Source organism: Canis lupus, chromosome 2 (genome assembly GCF_048164855.1).
Source record: "Canis lupus baileyi chromosome 2, mCanLup2.hap1, whole genome shotgun sequence".
Classification (NCBI taxonomy): Eukaryota; Metazoa; Chordata; class Mammalia; order Carnivora; family Canidae; genus Canis; species Canis lupus.
In genome coordinates this window covers 40,670,192-40,697,424 of record NC_132839.1, presented here as the reverse complement: position 1 = coordinate 40,697,424, position 27,233 = coordinate 40,670,192, and the positions used below count along the sequence as shown (strand labels likewise).

The 27,233-nt window shown below is 39.3% G+C and overlaps 1 protein-coding gene across 20 annotated transcripts in view; it reads left to right on the top strand.

Moving 5' to 3' along the window:
• TJP1 (tight junction protein 1) overlaps positions 1–27,233 on the top strand; it is a 249,479-nt gene that overhangs the window by 9,081 nt on the left and 213,165 nt on the right. For all 20 annotated transcript variants that reach the window (XM_072796363.1, XM_072796348.1, XM_072796340.1 and 17 more), the window contains one exon: positions 2,033–2,165. In XM_072796363.1, coding sequence (XP_072652464.1) covers positions 2,033–2,165 — 133 coding nt within the window. The remainder of the gene's footprint in view (positions 1–2,032; positions 2,166–27,233) is intronic.

Genomic DNA, 27,233 nt, shown 5'->3' with positions numbered 1-27,233 from the left:
CCCATTGGTTAGAAGAGTGGTTGAATAAATTGTGGTACACCTATATAATGAAATACTGTTTAGCCATTAAAATAAATGAAATATGTAAGTTCAAGCCCCATGTTGGATGTAGAGACTACCTAAAAATAAAATCTTTAAAAAAAAATGTGTGGGGAGGGGAGATGCCTGGCTAGTTTAGTAGATAGAGCATGCAACTCTTAATCTCAGGGTTGTAAATTCAAGCCCCACATTGGGTGTAGAGACTAATTAAAAATAAAATCTTTTAAAAATTGAAATAGATCTGGTTATTCTGGGAAAATCTTCAAGATATATTACTAAGTGAAAAAGTAGGGTGCAGGGCAATTTGATCACTGCTAAAAAGTCTCAAAGAAGATTCACACATACATGGATAAGCATGGGCATTTGTTTGGAGTTTATACAAAGAACTGTTAGTGGTGGTTGTCCTTAGAAAAAGGAATGGGGATTTGGGATGGGGGGGAGAAGGAAGCTTTACTTTTCAATTTTGCATCTTTTCATACTCTTTAAATATTCTAACTATAGGGAAGTAGTACTTTTAAACTGCAGGCATACCTAATCTAGTCTAGTTTATGATATTCATTACCATCTTATTATTATATAAGTCAAATTTACTTTGCTAATAGTCCATCCAGTGTGTCCTTTTCAAGCAATGAGAGAAGACCTATTTTTTTTAGACAGAGAGAGAGAGAGAGTGCACGCTCACAGAGAGGAGGGACAGAGGGAGAGAGAAAAAATCTTAAACAGGTTCCATGCTCACCATGGGGCTCAATCTCAGTACCCTGAGATCATGACCTGAGCCGAAATGAAGAGTTGGACGCCTGACTGAGCCACCCAGGCGCCCCATTAGAGACCTATCCCTTTCAGACAGCATTTCAAGTATAAAATATTAATTAGGTCGGGAAAGTTGAAAAGTACATGAACATGGAATGTATACAAGCAGGAAATCTGATCATAAAATAAGGAAACTGATTTTCATAAGCCACACTTAACAAATCAGTCTTACTCCTTAAACCTTTGTCATCCCTAAGATGATAATCCACTAAGTAGTTTCCTCCCCGGTTCCCAGGGCACCTTCTAAGGCTGCCAGCATTAGTGGCACAGAAGCGATTGAACACATGGTGGACTTTGAGTGTGTGTTTACGTGTATCCCAATGTGCATAGATTAGATTAGATTATTTACCATTTCTTTTTATCTGTATTTACTTGGTTCTGTAATCATGTTAAAATTAAGTGTTGGCTGTCATGTTTAAATTTTTGAAGTTATTTTCATGCTTGAAAAAGCATGCTGAACAGTATTTGTGGTTGTACAAAGTGATAGCCAACTTGCTCCAGGTGTGCTGGGCTCTGGGCTGAGCGCTTGATAAAGAATCACCTAGTGGGGAGCAGATGCCTCCCAGTTACCTAGGAAACTTCAGTCTGGCCTTCATTGCTTCTTTGATGGTCACAGAGTTGACTTTTAGTGAGTCTTAATGTAGAAATGTTTGAACCCCATCAAGAAAAATTTCTAAGCCAGCAAGCTGCTAAGAAATACTTAGAAAGGGTATCTGGGGCAGCCCCTGTGGCCCAGCAGTTTAGCGCCGCCTTCAGCCAGGGGTGTGATCCTGGAGACCCAGGATCGAGTCCCATGTCAGGCTCCCTGCATGGAGCCTGCTTCTCCCTCTGCCTGTGTCTCTGCCTCTCTCTCTCTCTGTGTGTCTCTCATGAGTAAATAAATAAAATCTTTAAAAGAAAGAAAGAAAAAGAAAGAAGAAAGAAAGAGGAAAGAAAGGAAAGACAAAGAAAGAAAAGGAAAGAAAAGGAAAGAAAAGAAAGGAAAGAAAGAAAGAAAGAAAGAAAGAAAGAAAGAAAGAAAGAAAGAATGAATGAATATCTGATCAGAGGTAGCTCCACTGTGGTTCCTTCTTGTTTGAAAAAGAGCACGAGATTTCTAGAGCTATTCTCCAGTAAGTCCTTATTTCATGCTTGAGAAACCTATCTACCTACAAACCTTTTAAGTTTTTTTCCCTTCTTGCAGGGTAACGCCATCCTCTGAAAATCCAAATGGTGCTACTTCTAGCGTCAGCCAAGGAAAACCTTCTTTAAGACGAATAAAAGGGAGACTGCACAGAAGCAAAAGCCTTGACAGCATCGATTTCTGTGAACTCACTGTAAGTGGACTGTGCAGTATTTTTTTTAATTTTTCAAAGAATGTGAACATTTTTATTTCATTATTTTTATTTGCATAAAAATGCAACAGTTGTATTTTGTGCACATTTTTTTTTTGGCAATAAAAACGGGTTTATCCAACAGGTTACCAACCAGAATGCTTTGTTAACTGGTATCTGTATGAAACATCTATAATAAATGATTCTGATTCGAAGACCAAAATAAAGAAATGCTTCCTGAACTCTGCAACAAAAATTGAATTAAGTTCAGTGGAGTATTAATGTAAGTTTCTTAGAAAATTACAAATCTGCATGTTAATGTAAGTAGGGATCTAAGTGTTTGATTAATCCCAAATATCCACCTTCCTGGCAGCGCCAGAAAATAGAGTTACTCTGATATGATTAGGACAGATCCTGATTCAGCTAATGCTAGTCCTTTCTATCTGTTCGAAGTGATTAACATTAGTGGTCATATTCTTTTTTTTCCCCCAGGCCAAGTGACAGGCTTTCATGTGAGTATGTGATACGTTCATGCATGTTTTAGACGAACACTGGCACTTTCAGTCCCCACTGTCCTTTGCTATTAATTATGTTGTTTAGCTCATAAGAGATAATGTAGTGCTATAAAGGACATAGTAGAATTTTCTTTGCTTTAAGAAGATTTTATTCAAATTTATGTAGGGTTCAAATTAATGGATATTTAGGATGTTTAGCAGACCAGATGTGTTCACTTCTCCCCTTTGAGCTCTGAAAATTTCTGAATTATAAAAGTACCATTGAAGGATGCCTGGGTGGCTTGGCTCAGTCAGTTAAGTGTCTACCTTTGGCTCAGGTCGTGATCCTGGGATCAAGCCCCACATGGGGCTCCCTGCTTAGTGAGGAGGCTGCTTCTCCCTTTCCCTCTGCCTGCTGCTTCCCCTGCTTGTGCACTCTCTATCAAATAAATAAACTCTTTAAAAATCAATCAATAAATAGAAGTACCATTGACCATACCTGTTTCAAACAGTGGTAACAAAGACTTTCTTTTTTGAGGGTATGACTTATGCAATCTTTTATCAATAGTTAATGAAACCAAAAGTTCAGTAAATGTGGATATTCTTAATTTTTATTTTAGTAACTATTCTTGTTAAAATAATTATACTCAATTTTGCCTAAAAGTGTACTTGACCATTTTATGACACAAGACAGCAGAAGGTGAAATGTGACCTTCTTGTGAAAAAGACATTTAAGCAATAACTGAGAAAAGACAGTAAGGTTTTGCTAAGCAAAGCTAATAATATGACTAAAGAAAATATAAATATGGTTTAATATAAAGAGAATTGCTTTGCAAAAGTCAAACACTGAATTGAGAAGCAGTTTTTTTTTTAAGATTTATTTATTTATTTATTCATGATAGACAGAGAAAGAGAGAGAGAGAGAGAGGCAGAGACACAGGCAGAGGGAGAAGCAGGCTCCATGCTGGGAGCCTGATGCAGGACTCGATCCCGGGACTCCAGGATCGTGCCCTGGGCCAAAGGGAGGCGCCAAACCGCTGAGCCACCCAGGGATCCCTGAGAAGCAGTTTTGAGTTACTTTTTGGAATATAAAAAATGGAAATTGGAATTTTATCAGGTTCTTTTTTATAGTATTAAACATTGTCATTACTGAAGGTAGTCCAATAACTAATAAATCTGGCATGTCATAAAATACGTTTGTTTGCTTAATTATGGTCTCTGTGGTTGGGGAAGAGGTAAATATATCAGTAGACTATGACAGGAAAAAAAAAGCTTTACTTCATATACTATTGCTTTCAGCCTCCCAACAATAGAAATAGATTATTTTAGCTGTGAGGAAAAGTTAGCAGATAGAGCTATCTTTTATCATGATGAATATGTTTTAAAATTATTGATAATTCATCCCCTGCCTTGTGCCATGCAAGAGTTGATCTGGCTCAAGTGAGTACACAGTTCAAGCAAGGAAAAAATAACACTATCTGCAGAATTAATTTATTTCTTTTTGAAATCTCTCCAATTTGACTTTATCTCAAAAGTGAAATGTCTTAGTTATCCCCAGAGGGAAGACATTTGACACTGAGGTTAAGAGAGAGAGAGGTAAAGTTGAGATTGATGGAAGGTCCCATTCCAGGGAGGAGTATGTATGTGTTCAAGGACGACGTGGTTTTCTGCTTTCTGGAGAATACATTGAGAGGCCATGGACTTTGGTACACTGACATTTAATCTCTTTCAGTAATGAGAATGTATTAATGAAATGTAATTAGGGTTCACCCTTGAAGATTGCAGGGGTTAGAGGCATCAAGCCTCCATGCAGTCAAAAATCCACTTGTAAGCTGACTCCCCAAAAACTTAACTACTAATAGCCTACTGATGACCAGAAGCCTTAGCAATAACATAAATAGTCCATTAACATGTATTTTACGTGTTCTATGTATTATACACTTCATTCTTACAATAAGCTGAACTAGAGAAAAAGTGTTATTAAGAAAACTGTGGGAAGCCTGGGTGGCTCAGCGTTTGGGCTTGCCTTCGGCCCAGGGTGTGATTCCGGAGTCCTGGGATCAAGTCCCTGCATGGAGTCTGCTTCTCTCTCTGCCTATGTCTCTGCCTCTCTCTCTCTCTGTGTCTCTCATGAATAAATAAATAAAATCTTTTAAAAAAGAAAAAACATCATAAGGAAGAGAAAACACATTTATAGCACCGTGTTGTAAAAAATCTACTCATATCTAGACCTATCAGTTTTCAAACCTGTACTGTTCGAGGGTCAACAGTACTGCAATCAATTAGACTTTTTTGCAGTTTGAGTTCGTTTTGTTTCTCAGGTTTCGCAGTGATGGGTGGTAGGACAGCAATGTTTGAAGATTTTTAGATTCTTAGAAATCTTTATAATGTGCATGTTCCGTTTTTAGGAAAGCAATAAACTGATTTTCCAAACAATAGAGAAATTTTTAAAAAGAGCCTAACAGCCTGGCTACTGCCACCATCTACCATAAGCTGTGGCAATTGGTGTTGTAATATCCAAAATACATAGGGGCATATAGCATCTTTAGCACAAGGATAGGAAGGTTGTTTTCCCCTCCACTTCTTCAAATCTGTCTTCTTTTTGAAAGAAAGAAGTGCTACTCTTGAAAGCTAGATTAGAAAAGAGTCTCAGAGGAGGAGAATGGGATTCAGATCTGGTTCTCTTACACAGTTGACTCTAATGTAATCATAGAAAACCACGTTTCAAAAGCTTCAGCCACAATGTCCAAAGGGTAATTACTTGGTAAATGATGGCCAATTATACAGGAATAGATATTTCTCATCCCCTTTAGGAAATAGTTTAGCCACCATAGGTGTCTCTGTTCAAAAAATAATGAAAATTTTGTCATATGATCTTTTTAAAATCTGTAAAAATTTTTATTAGATGTATGGCTTCCTTTGACTGCCAGAGCAATGAGCAAACCTTAAAGTAGAAAGACAAACTTAGTTCATTATCTCTGGTTATGTGCAAATATCAAATTTGCATGACCAACAGAATAACGTGTATGTTTTTATTTTTACATTTTACTTTCAATTTTGCCTAAGAAAAAATACAATTTTTATTGCTTTTGGAAAAACAGAGCAAATAGAGTAAGAAGAGGTCCACTTGCTATGCATTCAAGGTCCCAGTTTCTGGCTGAGAAACCTCGGATTCCAGCTGAGTTGGCTGGCTTTGGTCCAGGCGTCAGATTGATGCCATTTCACTCCTGGGGAGAGGTGATTGTTTCAGCTTTCTCTGTGGGGATTAAATGGGATGGGCATCCTAGTTCATTTGGCAAATCCTACAGCATAAATGACTGACTTCCGAGTTCACTGGAGGAGACTGGAATCCATCCAGTCTCACTGCTTCCATGAGACAGTGTCCCAGAGATCCTTGGTAAAATTTTGTTGGGCAAGGCCTGCACTGGACAAGTCTGTTATGAACACCTGTCTTGCCTGGAAAACCTGAGCCTTTGTTCAACACTCTAATGGGTAAAATGCTATAAAACCACGTGACAAGTTCTCACCGCCCCTCGAGGTGATGGAGTGATGTATTGACGATCGGAAGAAGAAAAGTGACTATTTTGTCTTTAGACGCAGTTAATGATGTTGATATGCTGAGCTATTCCGTTTCGCTCTGGGCCATGGCCTGTTTAGAGTGATCAGGTTGCCTTATCCCTCCCTGCTTCTCAGATTCTAAGTGTATAGTCAAAACATTTTTAGTGATAATTTAAAAATTCAACAGACTGCTTGAAATTTTACAGCTTCCTTGATCATACATCCTCCCTAAAACAGGAAAATGGAGCCAGTTGAGTAGGATTCATTCAGTGGGGGGAGGCTCTTCTGAATATAGACTTACACAATTTATTTCCTGCTTTGTGGGTGTAAATCTAGATTGCTAATTTTCTCTTTCTGCCAACAGACAAATACTCTAAAAAGTTTCATGTACAATAAAGAGAAAACAGTGAACCAATTAATAGTTTATGGCTGTGTTCCCTTAGCTTTGGATTAGACAGTTGCAGTCGTCACCAAGAACCATTAGGCAAAAATGATAGGTCTCAAAATCTTCAGAGGAGTTTTTGTCATTAGAGGAAAAATATGTGATAATAAGATACTATTTGGAGTATATTACTTTTATATGCATTTCTGGGCTAATAAGTCACATTTCATTGCTGCCTGGTTGTTAAGGTAATTCTTTTTTTTTTTTTTTTAATGATCAGCAATTTTTCATATTTGAAAAGGTAACTTTTTTCTCCTGATAAAGAGGAGTCTCTATGTAGGCTGATAGAAAATAAGTGTAACCTATGGAGATATCAGTGATAGAAATTTTCTCCTTCTCCCTCTACCCTTTAAGACCTCCTCTGTGAGCTCTGTGGGACACTTGAGAGAGTCAAGAACACTGTTTTAAAACTAAATATCTGACTTTTAATACCTATCAAGCTTGCTTTCTTCTTGGCATGATTGGGTACCTGACTGGTGAATGAGGAGCTGGGCACCCCAAGGTGAGAAGATGGAAGGTGGATATGTGAAGGCACACTGAATACCAACTTACCCTGCCTCCCATTCTGTTGGGAGGGGGCCAGCCACTTCTCCCCTTTCTTGCTCCCATCTGATCACCACTGCCCATCTCACCAGTCAGTATGAGAACCTAGAAGAAACAGCAGGGAGCATTGGGGGCCCCTTTTACTCTGGGTGCACAGCTTTCCCCCCTGACCTTTAGTGATATGGGCATCTTTCTGTTCACTTTTACAAATCTGCATCATTGTAGGTGTTGGCCCACGACCACCAGCAGATCTCCTCACTGTGCCCTCAACTCTTAGTGCATGTTTTATTCCTGATTGTATCAAGGGCTTCACCTCCTCAGAGACCGGGAGCATGTCTTTTATATTCCCCTGAATGCTACACATGACAGATTTTATGCTCATTAAGTATCTATTGGTTGGTTGTTGGTTAATTGATTGTTTCGTTAGCTGTGGCAGCTCAGTAGAGAAAAACTTAGAGACCATTAAATGTTCCCATAGTAGGCATTAAGAAGTAAGAGATGATGTAAAATGATGTAATTCATTTGATATGGAGTTAGGTAAAGTAACCAGCTTAATCTGTTGACTTATTTATGGGAAACACCCCTGAATACCAAGAAATAAGGGGGGAGCAAAGTAGACGTTGTGATGCCATTTAGAGGTATTGGAGGTGGAGGTGATGGTATTGGTGATGAAGGTAGAGGTGGTGATGGGGGTGGAGATAGAAGTATACACACCCATTGTTATTAGTCTTTCTTTGAAACTTTTGAGAGCAAACTGTACATATAATGTCTCACAATCTCTACATTTTGAATACATAGGTCCCCCAAGCAGGGTCATTCTCCACTTTGCCACCATGTAACAAATCAACAAATCAACACTGACACAGTAATAGTGTTCAATCTACAATTCCCATCCAAAATTCACCACTTTCCCAGTGGTATCTCTCTTTCCTTTCTGGTGCAGGATCCCATCCAGGAACAGGCATTGGTTAGAGATGTCATGTTTCCTCCTTGACAGTTTTAAAGAATCCTCAACCTGGAGCTGTTCAGTGTTTCTCATGACTAGATTCAGGTCATGTGTTCTTGGCAGGAACAGAGGACCTGCCCTCACTAGTCCCAGTACACCAAGCACCTGGCCTCCTTGCTGGCTTCAGTGTCTGTGAACTAGACACAGGAGTGTGCTGTGGCCCACTCCCAAACCTCCCTGAGGATATGCATTGCTGTGGGGTACAGGAGTCTTCCAGAATTATCACCCTCATTAATTTTCCAGAGTGGGAGAAATCAAGTAGAGTTTTGAGGCTCTTGTGCAGAACAAAGGAATCTGGCTGTTATATATGTTTGGGACTTCCAGAGGCCAATCTAAGTCCAGTTTGTCAATTAACAACCAATTAATAGTAGACAGTTTGCCCTTAATGGTTACTTTCATTAAACTGCATATCTAAGGGACTCTCACAGACAGCCTTGCAAGGACTCTTGTCTTTTTGGAAACAGGCTGTCTATTCCTCTGAATACTGTCAGCTTCTACCTTTATCTAACAGGCTTTTGGGATTGGGTCCACAGGTCAGAATTTTGTCTTCCACTTATGTCAGCGACTCCCTCTTTAGTTTCTTTTCACTAGCAAATGCTTTTTGAGAAGTTTGTTGGCTCTGATTTTAGGCGAGATTTTTATTTATCAAAACTGAATAGAAAACTACAGATGGGCCTTTTAGAAATTTAGATCTTAAAGAAAACAATAGAGAAATATTATTTCTAAAAAGAGAATATGAGGTCTTCAGTATTCTACCTTAATATATATTTCATAGTCTGTTTTGAAAGCAGTTCTTTGATTTTGCCTCTCTTTCTAGGGCTTACATTCCATCCTTGGTGGTTGGGCTGGAGAGTAGCCAGCTACTGTCCTTTCCCTGTCTCCAGCCACAGCCTTCACCCTCTTCATGCAGATCAAGATGCCAGCCCCACAGCCAGAATATGTCCAGGCTTCATTTTTGGCTCATCTGGGACCCCTCTCCTTCATATCTTTCACACACACCACCACCACCACCGCCTCCATCATCATCTTGTCTGCTGTTAGAATGGTCAGATCTAGTAGAGCAAGCAGAAAAGTAAACAGACATGTTGCACTATGAACAATAGTGGAGGCAGTCCAGGGTACCTCCAGGGAATATGGAGTACTCATCTCAGCCTGGTACGGCAAAAGAATCACAAGAAGGTGGCCCTTCAACTGTATCTGGGAATGCATCTGACTTTATTTGGGGGAAAAGTAGGGAGGAGGTCATTGATTGAAGGAGCAGAGCAGGGAGTGGAGACAGAGCTAAGAACTACTAGGGGTATGGAAAGATACTATAGTTTGTTTTGAACCCCAGAGCTTTACAGAGATGCCCGGGGCTGGGCTGGGTGGATCTTGAGCCCTCATCTTCCTCTTCAGCAGAAGTAACTCCGCTTTGATCTGTTCTGCTGGAAGGTAGGAGGGACACACAGCTGGGAAAAAAAAAGATTCTCCCCTGGGACGGTTTTGTAAACTAAGAGAGCTAATGCTAGAACCAGAGAGTGCTAGTTCAAGGACAGTCAGAAGGAGAGGAGTAAGCCAGAGAAGTTCATGGATAGATGTTAGAGAAGCTGAGGAAGGCAGTTTCCGGAAGGGAGTGGGTAATCCACAGATACGTGTGGCCTCAAAGCTGGGGTGGGGAGGGGGGAGGGCAAAGCAACTAGGACCTGCCAGTGGTCAGAGAAGGTCATTCGAGGAGTGAGAACTAGAGTTTATATTTTCCTTTGTTTTTTATCTTGAGAGGAGAAATAATGTAATTTTTCATAAAGACACAGAACAGAGAGAGCCATCAGCACTTTGAAATCTACAGAGCTGATGTCATGGACCCTGACAGTTATGTCACATTTCTGACAGTTACAGCCCCCTCGCCCTCAAATCTATGAATGGGGCACACGATGTTAGAACTCACCCTCCGGGTGCTGTGCTGTTGGTGGTGACCGGGCACGAGGGTGGCAGGGGACATTTGGAGGTGGTTGGCCACATTAGCCAAGGGCAGTGGGGAAGGCCAGCAGGCTGGAGAGGTTGATAATAATAGAAATAAAAAGAATATTTTCATGGGTGCTGAAAGTGTAAATGTATGGAAATGATCCTTTATCTAAAATGGATCTGCTTCAGGTTCTCAGAGATGATCTATTATTTCACTATTTTTCATTCAGTGAATGGAATCATTTGATTTCCACATTTGTTATTGAACAGAATAAATAACCTCTGAAGAATGTAATAATGCAGTGTGTTTGTGTGTGCATGTGCATGCACGCATTGTTTCCATTGTGGAGAAAACTGGTCACATTTCTCTTTGAAACAGACATCATTGTGTTCCTGGATGAGAGCATGTTAATTCATCTGGTTATTCCGTGACTTCAGAGCAGAGAAGGGGAAGTCTCAGAATGTGTTGTTTGCCATCCCTGTAACGAGTTCTATTTTGGGGAAGCTGCCCATGTTGTAGCTAACATTTAGTGGGTACTGACTATGCCTGATGGAGAGGCTGAGTGAGGGCCACACACAATGAGAGTACCTGCTTTTTCACACTGGCTCAGGAGAACCTGAGAAAATAAACTAGGAGGAAAGGAATCCTTCCATTGCCTTTGCGCTTTATAGTTTTCATTCCTGCAGTGAATGGGGGCATGAAATATTGATTTATCTTCAGTGATGACTTCATAGCTTGCAGGAGGACTCCTTCCTCAGAGCCTGCTTTGGGTGCTATCATAAGACCCAGTCGTCCCTGGATATCTTTGTGGCCTGTTTGTTCCAGACTGTTTGGACACCAGCATTATTTCCAGATTATTGGAGCTAGCTCTCCCCTTCAGAGGCACTGAGAGGCGGCACAGACTTGAAGTGAGCCTTGGCGGGCAGAGCTTGACAGCCCTGCCTGGGGAGGTGCTATGGGTGGAAAGCAGAGATGATCGGAGCATTCCAGAACAGACCTCAGGCAGCCAGGGCTGGGAAGGAAGGGGTTCCAGACACAGAAGGAATACCAAGAGCCCAAAGTACTGAGATACCCCGTTTGCCCCAGGACCAAAGAACATTGCATGTGACCTTTATATACAATTTTAATATCAACTAAAAGATCCTCTGTGGTGAAGTATTACCAGCAAAATGTAGTTGTGACTAGGGAAGATGTCATTTAAACTGGGCCTCAGTATCGTCACAGAATGTGAATGTCCCTGTTTGCAGAAGTCCCTGGGGAGAATCTCAGTAAGGCCCAGGCAGATACAGCAGTTAATTGTGGCATGTTCCCATTGTCCAAGCCACCAAGCCTGGAAAGGGTTTAGTTTCTGCTTAGGAGGCTTTATCCTGAAATATTTTAACAGTCAGAGGTAGGTGGGCACTTCACAGTATTATTTTTGACTGGAATCTTCCCCTTGTGCCCCAAGGCAGGTGGCCTGGCTACACACAGTTTGGCCAGCCACATGGGGGCAGGGCTTTCTAGCAAGTGCACTCTGGCAGCCAGAGCAAGGCTGTCCAGTTGGGGTCCTTCTGGACTAAAGATTTCACGCTCCCTACTTGTCACCTGTCATAGCTCTACTTAAATTTGTGGTCCATGGACTTCCATGTGGAAATGAAAGTGGAATATTTGTTACAATTTGAAGTTATTTCAGATGTTTGAATTTCTTTTTTTTTAATTTATTTTTATTTAATAAAATAATTTTTATTGGTGTTCAATTTACCAACATACAGAAGTTTGAATTTCTGAAAGCAATTGTTACTTGGAGAGGTTCAGCCTAGGGCAGAGTGGACTTCTGAGTGAGCCACTCTGTGCTTGTTGGAAGGTGATTTATATCTCAAGAGCTTTGATGATTGGAGAGTATCTGACAGTCGAGGCTTTGCTTTATTCTTTGGGATGAAAAACAAAAGTGTTTCTACCCTTCTGTAAGGACTTCTGTGTGACCAGAATGAAGTGAAGCTTTTTTTGTTGTTGTTTTTAAGTGACCTAGTTGAAACTCTTTAGAACTATCTACATCCTGTATCCCAAACATGATTTTAGTTTGTGATCTTTTTAAAATTATGTTTTGGTATTCATTTCCGTGTTTGTTATAACCTTGGTAAGCATTTATTAACTTTGTTTCTCCATTCTCTGTTGTTTACTAAATTTTGAAAGATTTATTATAATTAGAGAATAAAAACTTTAAACTAGCCTTTAACATATTTTTTTTCCTTCTGATCCAACTGTATACTTTGGGTTACTGCATTTTATGTAGATAACTCAGAATCTCTGGCATTTTCCTATTTCGGCATGAAAATTCATTTTCAACATTTTGGAAATTATATGATTCAATATATTATTGTTGCTACTACTTATATTTTAAAAACCTGTTTCACCTTTGGCTTCCAGTGTATGTTCCATGTTCTCAGCAGAAAGTTTAAAATGGACTATTTAGTTTTAAATGACTTATAAATGTTTATTTTTTCTCCCTTGAAAATGTTAACAAGATACAGTAAGATTGGAAAGACATGCTGATGTTTTGAGGTAGGGCCATATTTTAATTCATCTAAGCTTTGTTTTAGTGTAACACTAGATTTACCATCTAATAATTAGATCTTTTTTCTGGTAAAGAGAGATGTTTTCCATTGTACTTTTTCATATCTAGGTGTATTTTGGAACAGGACAAAAGAATAACCTAATTGGAGCTACTGCATTATCAAAAGTGTCATTTAGGAAAGGATTCCAGAGTCAGGGTTTGCCCTTCTTGACTTATTCTCCAGATGATGATTGTGTTAAGTATGTCTCTGTATGTCATTTTTTATCTTGGACTGGGTCAGTGTTGTCTGTGTTAGGTTGTATACCGATGGTCCCCAACTTAATGATGGTTCAACTTAATAAATTTTCACCTTTATAGTGGTACAAAAGTGACGTGCCTTTCAGTAGAAACCATACTTCGTATTTTGAATTTTGATCTTTACCCAGGCTGGCGATAGATGGGACAGTATTCTCTCATGATGCTGGGTAGTGGCAGTGAGACACTGTGCCTGGTCAGCCACAATCACAGAAGTAAACAACCAGCACCCTTACAACCATTCTGTCCCTATACATCCATTCTGTTCTTCACTTTCTGTATAGCACTCAATAAATTACATGAGATATTCAGCACTTTATTATAAAATAGGCTTTGTGTTAGATTATTTTGCACAACCGTAGGCTAATGTAAGTGTTCTGAACACATTTAAGGTGGGCTAGGCTAAGCAATGATATTTGATCAGTTAGGTGCATTAAGTGCATTTTGACTTAGGATCTTTCTAATCTACGATGTCTTTATTGGGATATAACCCTAGTGTAAGTCAAGGAAGATCTGTACTTGTTATTATCTTTGCACATTGTGTGCAGATGGTATCTGATAACTACTTTTCAAAGTTATTTTTTTTAAGATTTATTTATTTATTTTTTGGGGTGGGGGCAGAGTGAGAGAGAGTTTCAAACAGACTCCATGCGGAGGAGCCCAATATAAGGCTCCGTCTCATGACCCTAAGATCATGATCTTATCCAAAACCAAGATTCTGACGCTCAACTGACTGAGCCACCCAGGCACCTGTGCTTTTCAAAGTTATTAAATACTTCTATGTCTTGCATTCCTGAGGAAATACTTTAGTACCTGCTGGTTTTAGTATGCCATTGTTTCTTAGTTTTCATTTCAGAAGATACAACATACAAACGTACTGCTATTTTTTGTATGTTTTCTCAGATTTGTTTTGTATCATTTTTTAAAACATGGAATCAGTGCCTTTTTTTGGATGATATGAAATGAGAAAATCTAAAACTTCCCCGGTAGAAACCAGCACAATTTGAAGCCTCAGGATCCCCAAATCTTTGTTGAAGATTTGATTTTCCAGCATATTACCACCTGATACTAACTTTTTCTTCCTGGTTTTTGACTGATTGAAGAGTTTCAGAAATAGTTTACTCTTAAAGTGTGATCTTCTCTGAGCATAAATTCTGTAGCATTCATGTCATATATAATCTATAATTATGAAAGATTATAGTCTATAACAGTATTGTTTGCTAATTACCGAAAGAGCTGCATAAATTTCAGAATTTGTTTTTAACATTTACACCAACTTAAAATAAGTAGTAAATGAAATGAACCACCTGTTACTGCATGCATGTTTGTCCGTAGATTTGATGAGAGGATGATTGGAGATTAGTAGAAAATGAGAGGAAACTATAAACAAAGGACTGAGGCTAAAGGTAACTGACCTGCTCTCCAGCTGGACTCCACTGGAGCAGCCAGTGTTCCTTGCGTGTATACTGTAGTCCCCAGAGTACAGATACCTGGTATACAAACAGAAACTAAGCCAGGAGCTGGATGATCAGAGTGGCAGATGTGAGAAGGAAAGCCTCATCTTGGAGAACCAGTGGGTGGCCCTCTAGACCCAGACATAGGAAGGCCAGAGGCTTGGTCTTGATGGCTTAGAACTTGCTGGAGCTGAAGCAACAGGAAAGAACATCAGTGTCTACAATAACGTGGACCAAGGAAGGCAGATGCTGACAACGTAAAGTAATATAATGAAAACTTAGCAGACTGCTATATTTAGTATGCAGTAGAGTGTTTTTAAAATTTTGTAATTTTTAAAGCATGGGAGTGTATTAAGCATCTTTATATGCCTAGGGGAGCCTTTGAAGATACCATAGGAAGAAAGAGGTGGATGCAGGCTCCGGAGGTAAGGAGGGAAGGATAAAAGTCAAGGCACCCAAGTGTGGAGCTCTCCACTCCCCAGAGGAAGAACTGCATAGTTGCATATAGAGATAAATTCCAGGTTGGGAGGCAGTTTCATTTTCTGAGTGGGCAGAGATTGCCACTTGAGGAAGAGGTGACAAAGTAGAATTGCTACTGAGGGCAAAGGAGAGGAAATGACTGCCAGGCATGGTTGAGGGGCCAGCAGAGATCAGAGACTGTGACTCATCCTAGGACAGCAGTGAGAGCTGGCCTAGCTGGAAGTGAAGGGTGTGGGCAGTGAGACAAGAGAGGAAGAGAGGCTGGAATTGAAAGAGGGGAGGCTGACTGAAGTGATGGCCCAGGGGGACTGGACTGATGATGTAAGGAAGTGAAATGAAGGGACTGGGGACACCAGGGCTTTCATGCAGAAAACAGGAGCTTTGACCTGAATGCTGGACGGACATGCTTAACTTGTCGGGAATAGTGCTGGCTTTGGGCGTGGACTGATGAACGGAGGGGCAGGGGCGGGGTTATTCCAGGACTGGTAAAGCTGGGAATTTGATGTCATTTGGAATGACCCTGGCCATCTGTGAAGAAGCAGGCCTTGGGGTGTTTATGATTCCCTACTGTCCCCTCCTGGTCATTAGTGTGCTGCTCTAGCAGGCCCTGGTGAACCCATAGTACCTTATGGGAGACACAAGGATTTTAAGAAAACACGGGCCAGTCACTGCTGGAAGAGATAGGGACTTAGAGAGTCGAGTTGTTACTGATGACTGGAACAGAGGAAGGGAATACAGAGTTTAGAAGGTAAAGATAAAGAATTTAGGGATCCCTGGGTGGCGCAGCGGTTTGGCGCCTGCCTTTGGCCCAGGGCGCGATCCTGGAGACCCGGGATCGAATCCCACGTCGGGCTCCCGGTGCATGGAGCCTGCTTCTCCCTCTGCCTCTCTCTCTCTCTCTCTCTCTCTCTCTGTGACTATCATAAATAAATAAAAAAATTTAAAAAAAAAGATAAAGAATTTAAAATTAAGTGAAATTTGAGGAGAAATTTGAGAATAAGGAACATTTGAGAAATGAGAAAAGAAATGCTTTGTGGAGGCAGTTTGAACTAATTGGAGAGTCAAATGCTAAATATTAAAAACACCTAGGAGATCTACAAGTGATGCTGGGAGTGTGCCAAAGAGCAGCAAATGGTTCATCTAAGCAAATAGAAGAAACATCCGTGGAATGTGGAAGAATGTGGGTATAATAATTTCTCTGTGACTTCATTTCTGACAATCATTTTCCAAATACTTCTGAGAGTAATAATTCAGTTTCCCTCTAATGGCATTGCTTTGATATTACCTCAAAGACTTCCACACTTAACTTACTAATTTATTTAGCCTACAGGAAGATAAAAGCTATTTCAGAAAGTGGAATTGTTGGAACATTTTGTAAATCCACAGTCAAATGAAAAATCTTTGCCAGCTTTACTTCCTCTAATCACCATTAACTCTTCACCCACCGCTTATAACAAAGCTAATTATAGCTTTGCCTCCAACAAATGTTTGTATTTGAAGTTGAAAACTACTTCAGAGGTTCCACATATTTCAGTTGTAGGCTTTATTTCTGCACATACTTAGAACATAACCTTTTAAAAAATGTATTACTCAAATTTTAGATCTCTTTTTAGGGAATAATTAAAGAGGTCAGTAAGCGTTCTTGTTTCTCCAGTTTGTTGGGTTTGTGGCACAAAGGAGTCTACATGCAGGTTTTATCTTGGCGTCACTCAAGGTGGGGCTGACTTTTAAGAGGTGAGGAGAGCGTGGAGCTTGGATGTTGAAGAAATTGAGAAAATCACAGTGACAGCCCAGCCCTACTTCTCCAAGACCGAGGTACAACCTCAGTTTAACTTAATACCAGTACCATGAATCATCACATTTCTTGTTTAATCACAGATGTTTAGGAACACATGAGTTGGGTTATTTCACCTTGAATTGTTTTGCTTTTAATTCTGTAGGTTCAACTAGCAGTTGCTCAGTTGAGCATGGCACACAGAAACATTCATTACTCGCAGCATTCTCCAGGAGTGTGGATAGACACTTGTATATCAAAGAATGATGTTAAAATAAACAAGGTTTTCCTTCTTTTAAGGAAACGAGCCTGTCAGTCACTTGGGTCACTGGTTAGGTTGTCCTAAAAATTCCCCTTAGCATCACTCAAATACTTGTCTTGGTTCTCATGCCATGAATGACTTGAAGCAAAGACATAATGAGGGATTTGGTTTTTTATTTCTAGTAAACTCTCAGATACAGCTTTGCAGATGCTTTTTAATCCAAATAGAATTCTGTACCATGCCAGATTTCAGTACTCAATTACCAGGTCTACCTCCCGGAGGTTCCCCTGGTCATGATCAGCTTGAAACACCAATTTTTGGGGCACCTGGGTAGCTCAGTGGTTGAGTGTCTGCCTTCGACTCAGGTCAGGATCCCGGGTTCTGGGATCGAATCCCGCATCAGGCTCCCTGCAGAAAGCCTGCTTCTCCCTCTGCCTATGTCTCTGCCTTTCTCTCTCTCATGAATAAATTAAAAAAAAATTTTTTTAAAAAAAGAACACCAATTCTTTTCTACAGCATCAGACCATGAATCATGTTTCCTGTTTTCGAACTTCATTGTCTCCCACTGTCTTCAGGTTTCTGTGTCCTTGTTTTCTTCTGTCTTCCAGCATCTTCAGTCTTGGGGTGTATCAGGAAATTTTTTCATAATAGGTGTATTATCTGGTCATAATGGAATCGAGGATATGATGCTCACTCCGTAGAGCTAAATCTGATTTCTGCCATCTTGAAAAACATTTCCACTGATTTGTCACCTTCTCTTTCCTACCACGTTTGTTGACTATGTGGTCCATACACACGCCTCTACTCCCACTTTCTTTGCACTCCAGCAGTCTGATATTTTCATCACAGCCCTATTGTCTTTTCTTAGCATTTATTCTCTTTAAGTGCTCTCCTTTTTATAATTCAGCAGTGGAGTAGTATTCTCTCCTTGAAATTCTGCAATATCTGGATTCTCCTCCTACCTCTCTGATTGTGCCTTTTCTTTTTTAGAGTCCTTTAATCCAGCATCTCAGTGTAGTCTCTATTCAAATATTTAGTTTTCACTCTTCTTTTCCTCCTAGTCTCTTCCTTCAAAGGTGATCCATTTATTGCCCAAGGAATGATCTTGCCAGTCAGCATTCCCAGACCTTACCTTCTTAAGTGTTTGCTTACAGCTCCAAATCGATGGATGTCACTTGAATGACCCGCCCTCATTTTAGATCCAACTTTCCATGCATATGTACATATGTATATATTAAGGTACATATTATAGTGTACATGTACATCTCTGTATAATAATGGAAACAAAGCATAGAAAAAATTTAAAATATTAACAAGGATGTTTGCATGCATAAAGGATTATTTATGATTTTCCTGTTTCTCTATATTTGTTTCTTTTTAATTTTAACACTTTAATTATTTAATATTTCATGGCACCTGGGTGGCTCAGTAGTTGAGCATCTGCCTTTGGCTCAGGTGGTGATCCTGGGGTCCTGGGATCAAGTCCCTCATCAGGCTTCCTACAGGGAGCCTGCTTCTCCCTCTGCCTATGTCTCTGTGCCTCTATTTATTTCTCATAAATAAGTAAAATCTTTGTAACAATAGAAAAATTATTTAATATTTCAAATGTATATTTTAATACCTTTACAAAATTTCTAGTTATTTTATGTAATCATAAAACTATTAAAATATATTAGTTTGAAAATATTTTTCAGTAGTTCTAATACTGTTCAAATCAGCTTTAGAATTCTTTGTTTCAAATAACAAAAAAGGAAGGGCAGCTTGGGTGGCTCAGCGGTGTAGCGCCGCCTTCAGCCCAGGGCCTGATCCTGGAGACTCACGATTGAGTCCCACGTCTGGCTCCCTGCATGGAGCCTGCTTCTCCCTCTGCTTGTGTCTCTGCCCGCCCCCCCCCTCTCTCTGTCTCTCATAAATAAATAAAATCTTAAAAAATATATAACAAAAAGGGAAAATATATTCTCAGAGAAGCTAAATATTTATTTTTCAAAATGGAATCGAAAAATGATGACTTCACATTTTTCACATATACCTAAGTTATCTAGAGAGAAGATTGATTATAGATTTGTAGGAGTTTTTTGTATATTTTAATTATTAGTTCTTTGATGGTAAGATGCATTGCAAAAATTTTACCCTTGTGGTTTATCTTTTACTTTCTATCTCAATTTGAATGTAGTCATGTTGGTAGTCTTTTCCTTTATGATTTTTACTCTTTTAATGTCTTGTTTAAAAAACCCTTTCTAGGGCACTTGAGTGACTCAATAAGCTAAGCATCTGCCTTGGGCCTCGGGTCATGATCCCAGGGTCCTGGGATCCAGCCCCACATCGGGCTCCTGTTCAGCAGGGCATCTGCTACTCCCTTTCCCTCTGTCTGCCATTCCCCGCTGCTTGTTCTGTCAACAAATAAATTAAATAAATAAATAAATAATAAAATCTTAAAAAAAAAAACAACAACCCACCTTTCTTCAGGTCATAACGATGGTCCCCCTTATATTTTAAGAAATATTTTAAGGTTTACTTTTCACATGTGGTGAAATCTTGAAATTTATTTTTGGGTGTGGTGAGAGGTAAAGATTGCTTTATTATTTTCAAGATGGATAATCAGTTGTCTCAGGACTGTATATTAAATGTTTCAATCTCTTCATATTAATCTGTAATACTTTGTAAAAAGTAAAGCTTCCTTACATGTGTGGATGTGTTTCTCTTTTCTTTTCCATTGCTCTGTTTACCCATTCCTGTGTTGTGACTAAACTCTCTTAATTACTAGAACTTAATAACAAATTTTAAAAACTGGTAAGGCAGGTATCTTCTCTCTCCACCCTGGTTATTTAAGTTGCCTTGGCCTATGCTTGGCTCTTTGATCTTCTTTATATTTTTTATAATAAATCTGTCAGATTCCAGACAAAACACCTCATCAGAAGTTTGATTGGAATTACATTGAAGTATAAAATTAGAATGGGGGAGAATTAATATCTTCATAATTTTGATTCATTAGGCTTGGATAGAACATATATCTCTATTCTAAAATTACTTTAAATAAAGTTTTATCTTGTATGACTTATTAGATTGGTTATACAATATAGTTTTGGGCCATTGTAAGTGGCTTATATTTTATTCTCATTTTCTAACTATGCTAATACATAGATATGTAATTGACTTTTGTGTTTTCATGTGATAACCAGCATTCTGTCATTTTAATTCTAATAATTTAAGATTTCTTGGGTTATTCTATATGCTTTATTAGTCTCTCCATGGTACAAAAACAAATTTATCTTGTTTTTCAATCCTTATGCCAGTCCTATTTGTCCTACTTCCGTGTTGGACATTACAGTAGTCTTGATAGGGTAGTGATAGTGAGCATACATTTCATGAAACATTAGAAACATCCATTTCCTTTTTCTTTTTTTGTTCATGAGAGATACAGAGGCAGAGACATAGGCAGAGCGTTAACGGGCTTCCTGCAAGGAGCCCAATTCGGAACTTGATCCCAGGACCCTGGGATCACAACCTAGCCAAAGGCAGATGCTCAACCACTGAGCCACCCTGGTGACCCAGAAACATCTATTTCTAATATTTCATCATTCAGTATGGTGTTTGTTGTATATTTTTGTAGGTCACCTTTATCCAGTTAGAAAAATTCTCTTCTGGTCTTAGTTTGCTAAGAGCTTATATCATCAGTGAGTAGTCAGTTTTTAAAAGTACCCTTTCTGGGCAGCCCCGGTGGCGTGCAGCGGTTTAGCGCCGCCTGCAGCCTAGGGTGTGATCCTGGAGACCCTGTATCGAGTCCCACGTCAGGCTCTTTGCATGGTGCCTGCTTCTCCCTCTGCCTGTGTCTCTGCCCCTCTCTCTCTGTGTCTCTATGAATAAATAAATAAATAAATAATCTTTTTTAAAAAAATAAAAAGTAAAAGTACCTTTTCTACACCTGTTGAGATAATGCATTTTTTTCCTCCTTTAGTCTTAATTAGTATGTGCATGTCAATGTGGTAAATTAAAAAATTATACTAATGGATTATTGCTTTTATTTTTTGTTTTTAGTTCATTGTTCTGCTCATATCCTTATATCTTCCTCTAATTTTTTGATTTGTACATTTAGATCATAGGTTTTTAGTCTTCTTTTTTTAGTTTTCTTAAGGATTTATTTATTTATTTTAGAGAGAGAGAGAGAACAAGTAGGAGGGGGGAGAGAGAGAATTTCAAGCAGACTCCATGCCCAGCATGGAGCCTGACACAGGGTCCAATCTCACAACCCTGGGATCATGACCTGAGCCAATAGCAAGAGTTGGAGGCTCAACTGACTATGCCACCCAGGTGCCCACCCCGTTTTTTTAAGTAATCTTTACATCCAACATGGGTCTTGAGTTCATGACCTCAAGAACAAGAGTCACATGCTCTTCCAACTGAGCCAGCGAGGCACCCCCAGTCTTTCTTCTTTTCAGATATACTCCTAAACACCACATTTTTCTCTAAGTAGTGACTTAGCTGAATCTCATGTATTTTAATATTTAGTGTTTTCATTGTCACTAAAGATTTAAGTGCTTTCTAATATCCTTTATGGTTTTTCCCTCTGACCTAACAGTTATTTAGAACTCTGTTCATAAATTTACAGGAAGATAGACAGATTGGTTACTTCTACCGCCTTGATTTCTGATCATACCATGGTGACATAAGAAAGTCTGAATGATAATGATTCTTTGGTAATTGTTGAAATTTACATTATTGCCTCATAGAGTTGGTTTTTTTTAAATGTCATCTATAGGATTTAAAATAATAGGTTCTGTAGTATGATCTTATGTTTCCCTTAGGCTTGTTAGTTGTTATTCAGATTTTCTGTATTTGATCAATTAATTTACTGAAATGAGTGTTTTAAAATCAGCTACTGGGGCACCTGGGTAGCTCAGTCAGTTGAGTGGCCAAACTCTAGGTTTCAGGTCAGGATCTCAGGGTTCTGGATTGAGCCCACCATCAGGCTCCATGCTCAGCGAGGAGTCTGCTTGAAATTTTCTCTCTCCCTCTCCTGCTCATGTGTGTGTGCACTCTCTCTCTCAAAAATAAATAAATCATTAAAAAAAATCTACCTTAATAGTGGTATTACCCATTTTTCCTTCTAGTAATTTTTACTTTTAGAAGTTTTCTTGTTTGTGTCTCATGATGTACATGTGCATGAGTTTCTGTTGGTTATATAACCTTGCTGTAGAATTACTGTGTCTTACGTTAGGTATTTGTTCTGTTAGAGAATACTAAACAGTTTTCTAAAGTGGTTTAAACAATTTTTATACTCTTACCAGTGGTGCATGAGAGTTCCTGTTACTCTATTTTTAGCAACACTTGATGTATGTTTAAAACAAATTTAGCCATCAAGTTAACATAATACCATTGTGGTTTCAGTATGCATTTCTTTGATTACTAGTTAGGTTGAGCCTCTTTTCATATATTTATTGATTCTGCTTTATAGTTTCCAATACTCTGCCAAAACAGTCTTTTATTTTGTTGACATAGTATGCAAAATTATTTTATGTCTCACTCTCTAATATCTAGAGTGATTATGAGTATTCTGTTGCTTATAGTTTCTTTTTTTGTTTTTTTATAGTCTTTTGAGGTCTGGTTATTTTTGAGCATCAGAGAAAAGAAAAAAAATTAAAAATAAATCAAGGTCTAGAGAAATGTAGTCTTTCTCCAAAGTAGTTTTGCTAGGTACTTATCAACCATAGTGATCTGGGATCATCTCAGTCTAGTTTCCAGGACTGAGATGATTCAGAACTAAGCTTTAGTACCTACAAAGACCTGCTGATTTCTGGCTCATCTTTATTTGTAGGGAGCACTCCTTGAGAATTCCAATCCAAATTAAGGAGGATTCACCAGGCTCCCTGAATTTGGTGGGCCTTGGACTCAAAGTTTCTAAAACTCAAGTTTCTGAACACAAGAATTCAAGTTTCTTGAATTTCACTACTCCAGTTTCTTTCCCTTAATTCCTGGATGGAGTCACAGTGCTGTTGAGCCAGACTCTCTAGAGTCAGAGGACGCCCAAAAGGGAAGGTGGCCCCAAGTATGCTTGTCTCACTATTTGAACCTTCATCTTCCCAGGATTTGCCTTGGCAGTTCTTTGTTGATTCTGTGATGCCATCAAGAAAATGTCCTTTAGGGGATCCCTGGGTGGCTCAGCAGTTTAGCACCTGCCTTCGGCCCAGGGCATGCTCCTGGAGTCCTGGGATCAAGTCCCACATCAGGCTCCTTGCATGAAGCATGCTTCTCCCTCTGCCTGTGTCTCTGCCCCTCTCTCTCTCTGTGTCTTTCATGAATAAATAAATAAAATCTTTTAAAAAATACGGTAAAATTATTTTTAAAAAATGAAAATGTCCTTTATATTTTTCTAGTTATGTTCAGAGAGAGGCTTAGTCTAAATTACCTAGCCCATCTTTCCCATAATCTAAATCCCTCCCATAGATACATTTTTCTTATTTTTATTCTTAATCTCTATGTGTATGTGTCTCTGTGGATTTTGTGGGGTTTTCCATTTTACAAATCTAAATTTTTATCTAATTAAGCTGACACATTTCATTTATTTATAATCAGATTTATGATATATGTAGATATGTTTCTATGCCATTTTTCTATGTATTGTGTTTATCCTACTTTTCCAGAATTTTTATTTCTTTGGGTCTTTCATTGTCCATCACACATAGGGATTTTTTTCTTGTCTCAAATAATTATTTACTATTTGATGGGTCCATATGGTTATTTCTGGGCTTTTGATTGTGGGAATCAGGGAAAAGATTATGTAAGAAAGCTCTTTTTAAAAAAAGTTCTCAGCCAAAAAAAAGTTCTCAGCTTTGCTTATAAACACTCAACCTGCTATCTCTACTTTAAAAGTATATAGATATGTGTTTTTTTCTCTTCCTTTTTGTCTTTATTTCTTTGGTTTTCAATAAGGATTATATTTTCTGAACCTAGAGCTTGTTCCCCCGGGGAGAGTGTTGGGGTTATGGCATAGTAAACTAAGCCTGCTGCCCTAGCTTGTGGCTCCCTCCCAGATTTACCGGTCATCAGGAAGTGCTGCCGAGAGGCCAAAGGTGGCCTTGGCTAAGTGGGGTGCCCAAGAAAACATGATAGAAGAAGGGAAAATGAAAATGTATCTTTGAAGAGAGGATACCAAATTATTTTTTATTTTCTTCTTTATGCTGGTCAACATCTGCCTGTCAATAATAGAAACCACTGAACTTTACCTCTTAAATAGGTGAATTTAATGGTATGTGAAATATACCTCAATAAAGCTAAAAAAAAAAGGAAGATCAGCCTGTCGGAAGAGTTAAAGGAGAATGTGTCAGAAATTGCTGACCTGCTCACGGATTCCAGAAGCCTGCTCATTCTGTGTCATGGATTGAGTATGTTATATACAGGAAGAAAAGTGTGTGTATAGATGTCTATATAGGAATGATTTTATGGACTCTTGGTGAATGCCATGGTTTACAGGTTCTAATTATTGTGTCCACAGCAGAAAATTGACATATTTTTCTTGTTTTTAATTTTTAAAAAGATTTTATTTATTTATTTGAGAGAGAGAGAGAGAATGTTAGAGGCAGAGGGAGAGGGAGAAGCAGGTTCCCCGCTGAGCAGAGAACCCAGTGTGGAGCTCGATCCCAGGACCCTGGGATCATGACCTGAGCCAAAGGCAGATGCTTCACCAACTGAGCCATCCAGGCAGCCCTAAATTTTTTTAATAGCAAAGGAAGTATAGCACAGAAGAGAGACCAGAGTGCTATTTGATAAATGCCTTCAGTGAGGTGAATGTTGTGATGAGTCCACATTGCAGAGGAGAAAATGTGGGCATGGAGGTGTTGAGTAACTTGCTTTAGTAACCAGGAACAAGGGAGGAGGAGAGCCTGGTTTAATGGGCCTGAGCATCTACCCTCTTTCCCTCTCTCTGTGCCTCAGGAAGATATGTCAGAGTTGTTAGGTGCTCCTCTGTCCTCAAAGGATTTCGCTGTTATTGGAGAAAGGTGCTCAGCTCAGAGGATCCTGAGAAGACTGAGCTTCACATTTTGTGGTGTTGCTTGTCATTTCCGCAGTGGTGTCGTCTGTATGCTAGGATAGAAGGCAGCTGAGCAGACTGGGGTGCAGCCCTGAAATACTTAGAGGCCAGCCTCTGGGTCAGGGAGTGCCTGATTCTCTCAGTCCACAGGAAAGGTAGCAGTAATGATGACTAGAATTCGTGGCTAGACCTACAAACCATGCTTTAGACAGCAATTAGCAATTCTAGACTGGCCTATATGTGTAGCAGGATCCGCTCTTAGATTATTTACTGTGTGTGGAGCAAGTTAAACGAGAAGATGCTCCAGGGAACTGCTGGCACAGGTGGATACCAGCCAGCAGTGCTCCCATGGGATTAGCTTTGCTGTTTACAACCAGCATGTGCTGGGAGAATTCCTGCTTCTGCATTCCAGCCAGTTATGAACGATGGGATTTAGGTGCAGCTAGAAGTCAGAGCTGCCCTAGTGGGCCTAGATCCTAGCAGCATTCTGCAATCTGCACACACGTGCAAACTGCAATCTGATAACTGCAATCTGCACACACGTGCAAACTGGGTCTGAGATTATCTCTTCAGCTCAGGAGAGCAGCCAGTTTGAATCTCATAGTTTCAGTCGCACATTTCTAAGGAAGTGGCTATGATTGTCCACCGCATCTCCAGATCAGTCATCCCTTGTGGCTAGACAGTGTGGTCATATTACACTAGCATAGTGGTTCTCAAGGTTCTCAAGGGGTTGGTATTTAGAAAAAGCAGTGGATGTCCCCCATATCCGTGTTATAGACATGTATAAAGTGCATAAGAGGGATCACACTGTTACATACACTTTGTGTTCTGCTTTTTTTTCACATAGAGATCATGAATACTTTTTCTTTATATTCTATAATCATTGAAGACATTTGAATGACTTCTCACTGCTCCTTATTGGGCATTTTATAGTTTATTGATTTTTCAGTTGTTTTGTTAAATGTTGAGATTGCTTTTTTCCTAGTTAAAAAATAATTGCTTTGAAAATAATTTTCTAAATGTATATTTTCTTATAATAGATTTTAAAAAGGTAATATCTGAATCAGTGGACAGGAGTTGTTATTTTAGCTGTTGGTATGGTATGTATTGTCAGATGGTTTTCTAGAAAGGTAGAGTAACAGATGAGTGTAGAGAAGGCTTGTTGTATACAGATAGTGAAACTCATGCACACAATAGAAAAAACAAATAAGGTATATTTAGCTTTAAGGATGAGACTACCAAGGTGGCAAAAGGACATGTAGATATTAGGAGAGCTTTTTGCTTTTTAATGCCTTTATTGGGGTATAATTTATATACCCTGTACAGTTCACCCATTTAAAATGTAGAATTCAGCGGCTTATAGTATATTTACAGATTGTGCATCCATCATCACAACTAATTTTAGAATATTTACATTACCCTCCAAAACCCCACTCCCTTTACCGTCAGTCCCCCATCCTCCCATTCCAACCCTCCCCCCAGGTCTATGCAACCTGTAATCTTGCTTTCTGTTTCTATTAGCATGAAGTTTTCAAGGCTCATCCATGCTATAGCATGTGTCAGTACTTCATTGAACCTTTTTGCTGCTAATTATGAGAGCTTTAGGGACATCTGGGTGACTCAGTGGTTGAGCATCTGCCTTTGGCTCAAGTAGTGATCCTGGGGTCCTGGGATCGAGTTCTGCATCCAGCTCCCTGAGAGAAGTCTGCTTCTCCCTCTGTCTCTGCCTCTCTTTGTGTGTCTCTCATGAATAAATAAATAAAATCTTAAAAAAAAGAAAAGAAAAGAAAAACTGAGAGAACATACCAATTTAAGAAATGAGAAGTTTAAGGAATAATTGGCAATAAAGAAGCATTTAAAAAAGAGCAAGCTTTGGTCGTATCAGCAGAAGGGCCTCTAAGTCTGTAGTTAGAGAAGCAGAGGGCCCACTTGGGAGCAATGATCATGAATTTACAGCGGCACTAAATTCCTTTGTTATGTGACTTTCTCATTGTCTTTGTGTTTTTAATGGCAATAGCAGTAGCCCTTTTTATGGATGTGTCACAGTTTACTTACCTTACCCATTGTTAGTGGATGTTTGAGTTTTTCATGGCTTTCACTGTTTTGTATGCTGCTTCAGTGGGCAATCTGCTGGATAGGTCTTCGAGCATTTCTCGTCTTCTAGAAGTAGATTGTCTCCTAGGAGTAGGTTTGGTGACCAAAAGGGTATGGTCACTTTACATTTTGAACAGAGGGCTGCTTG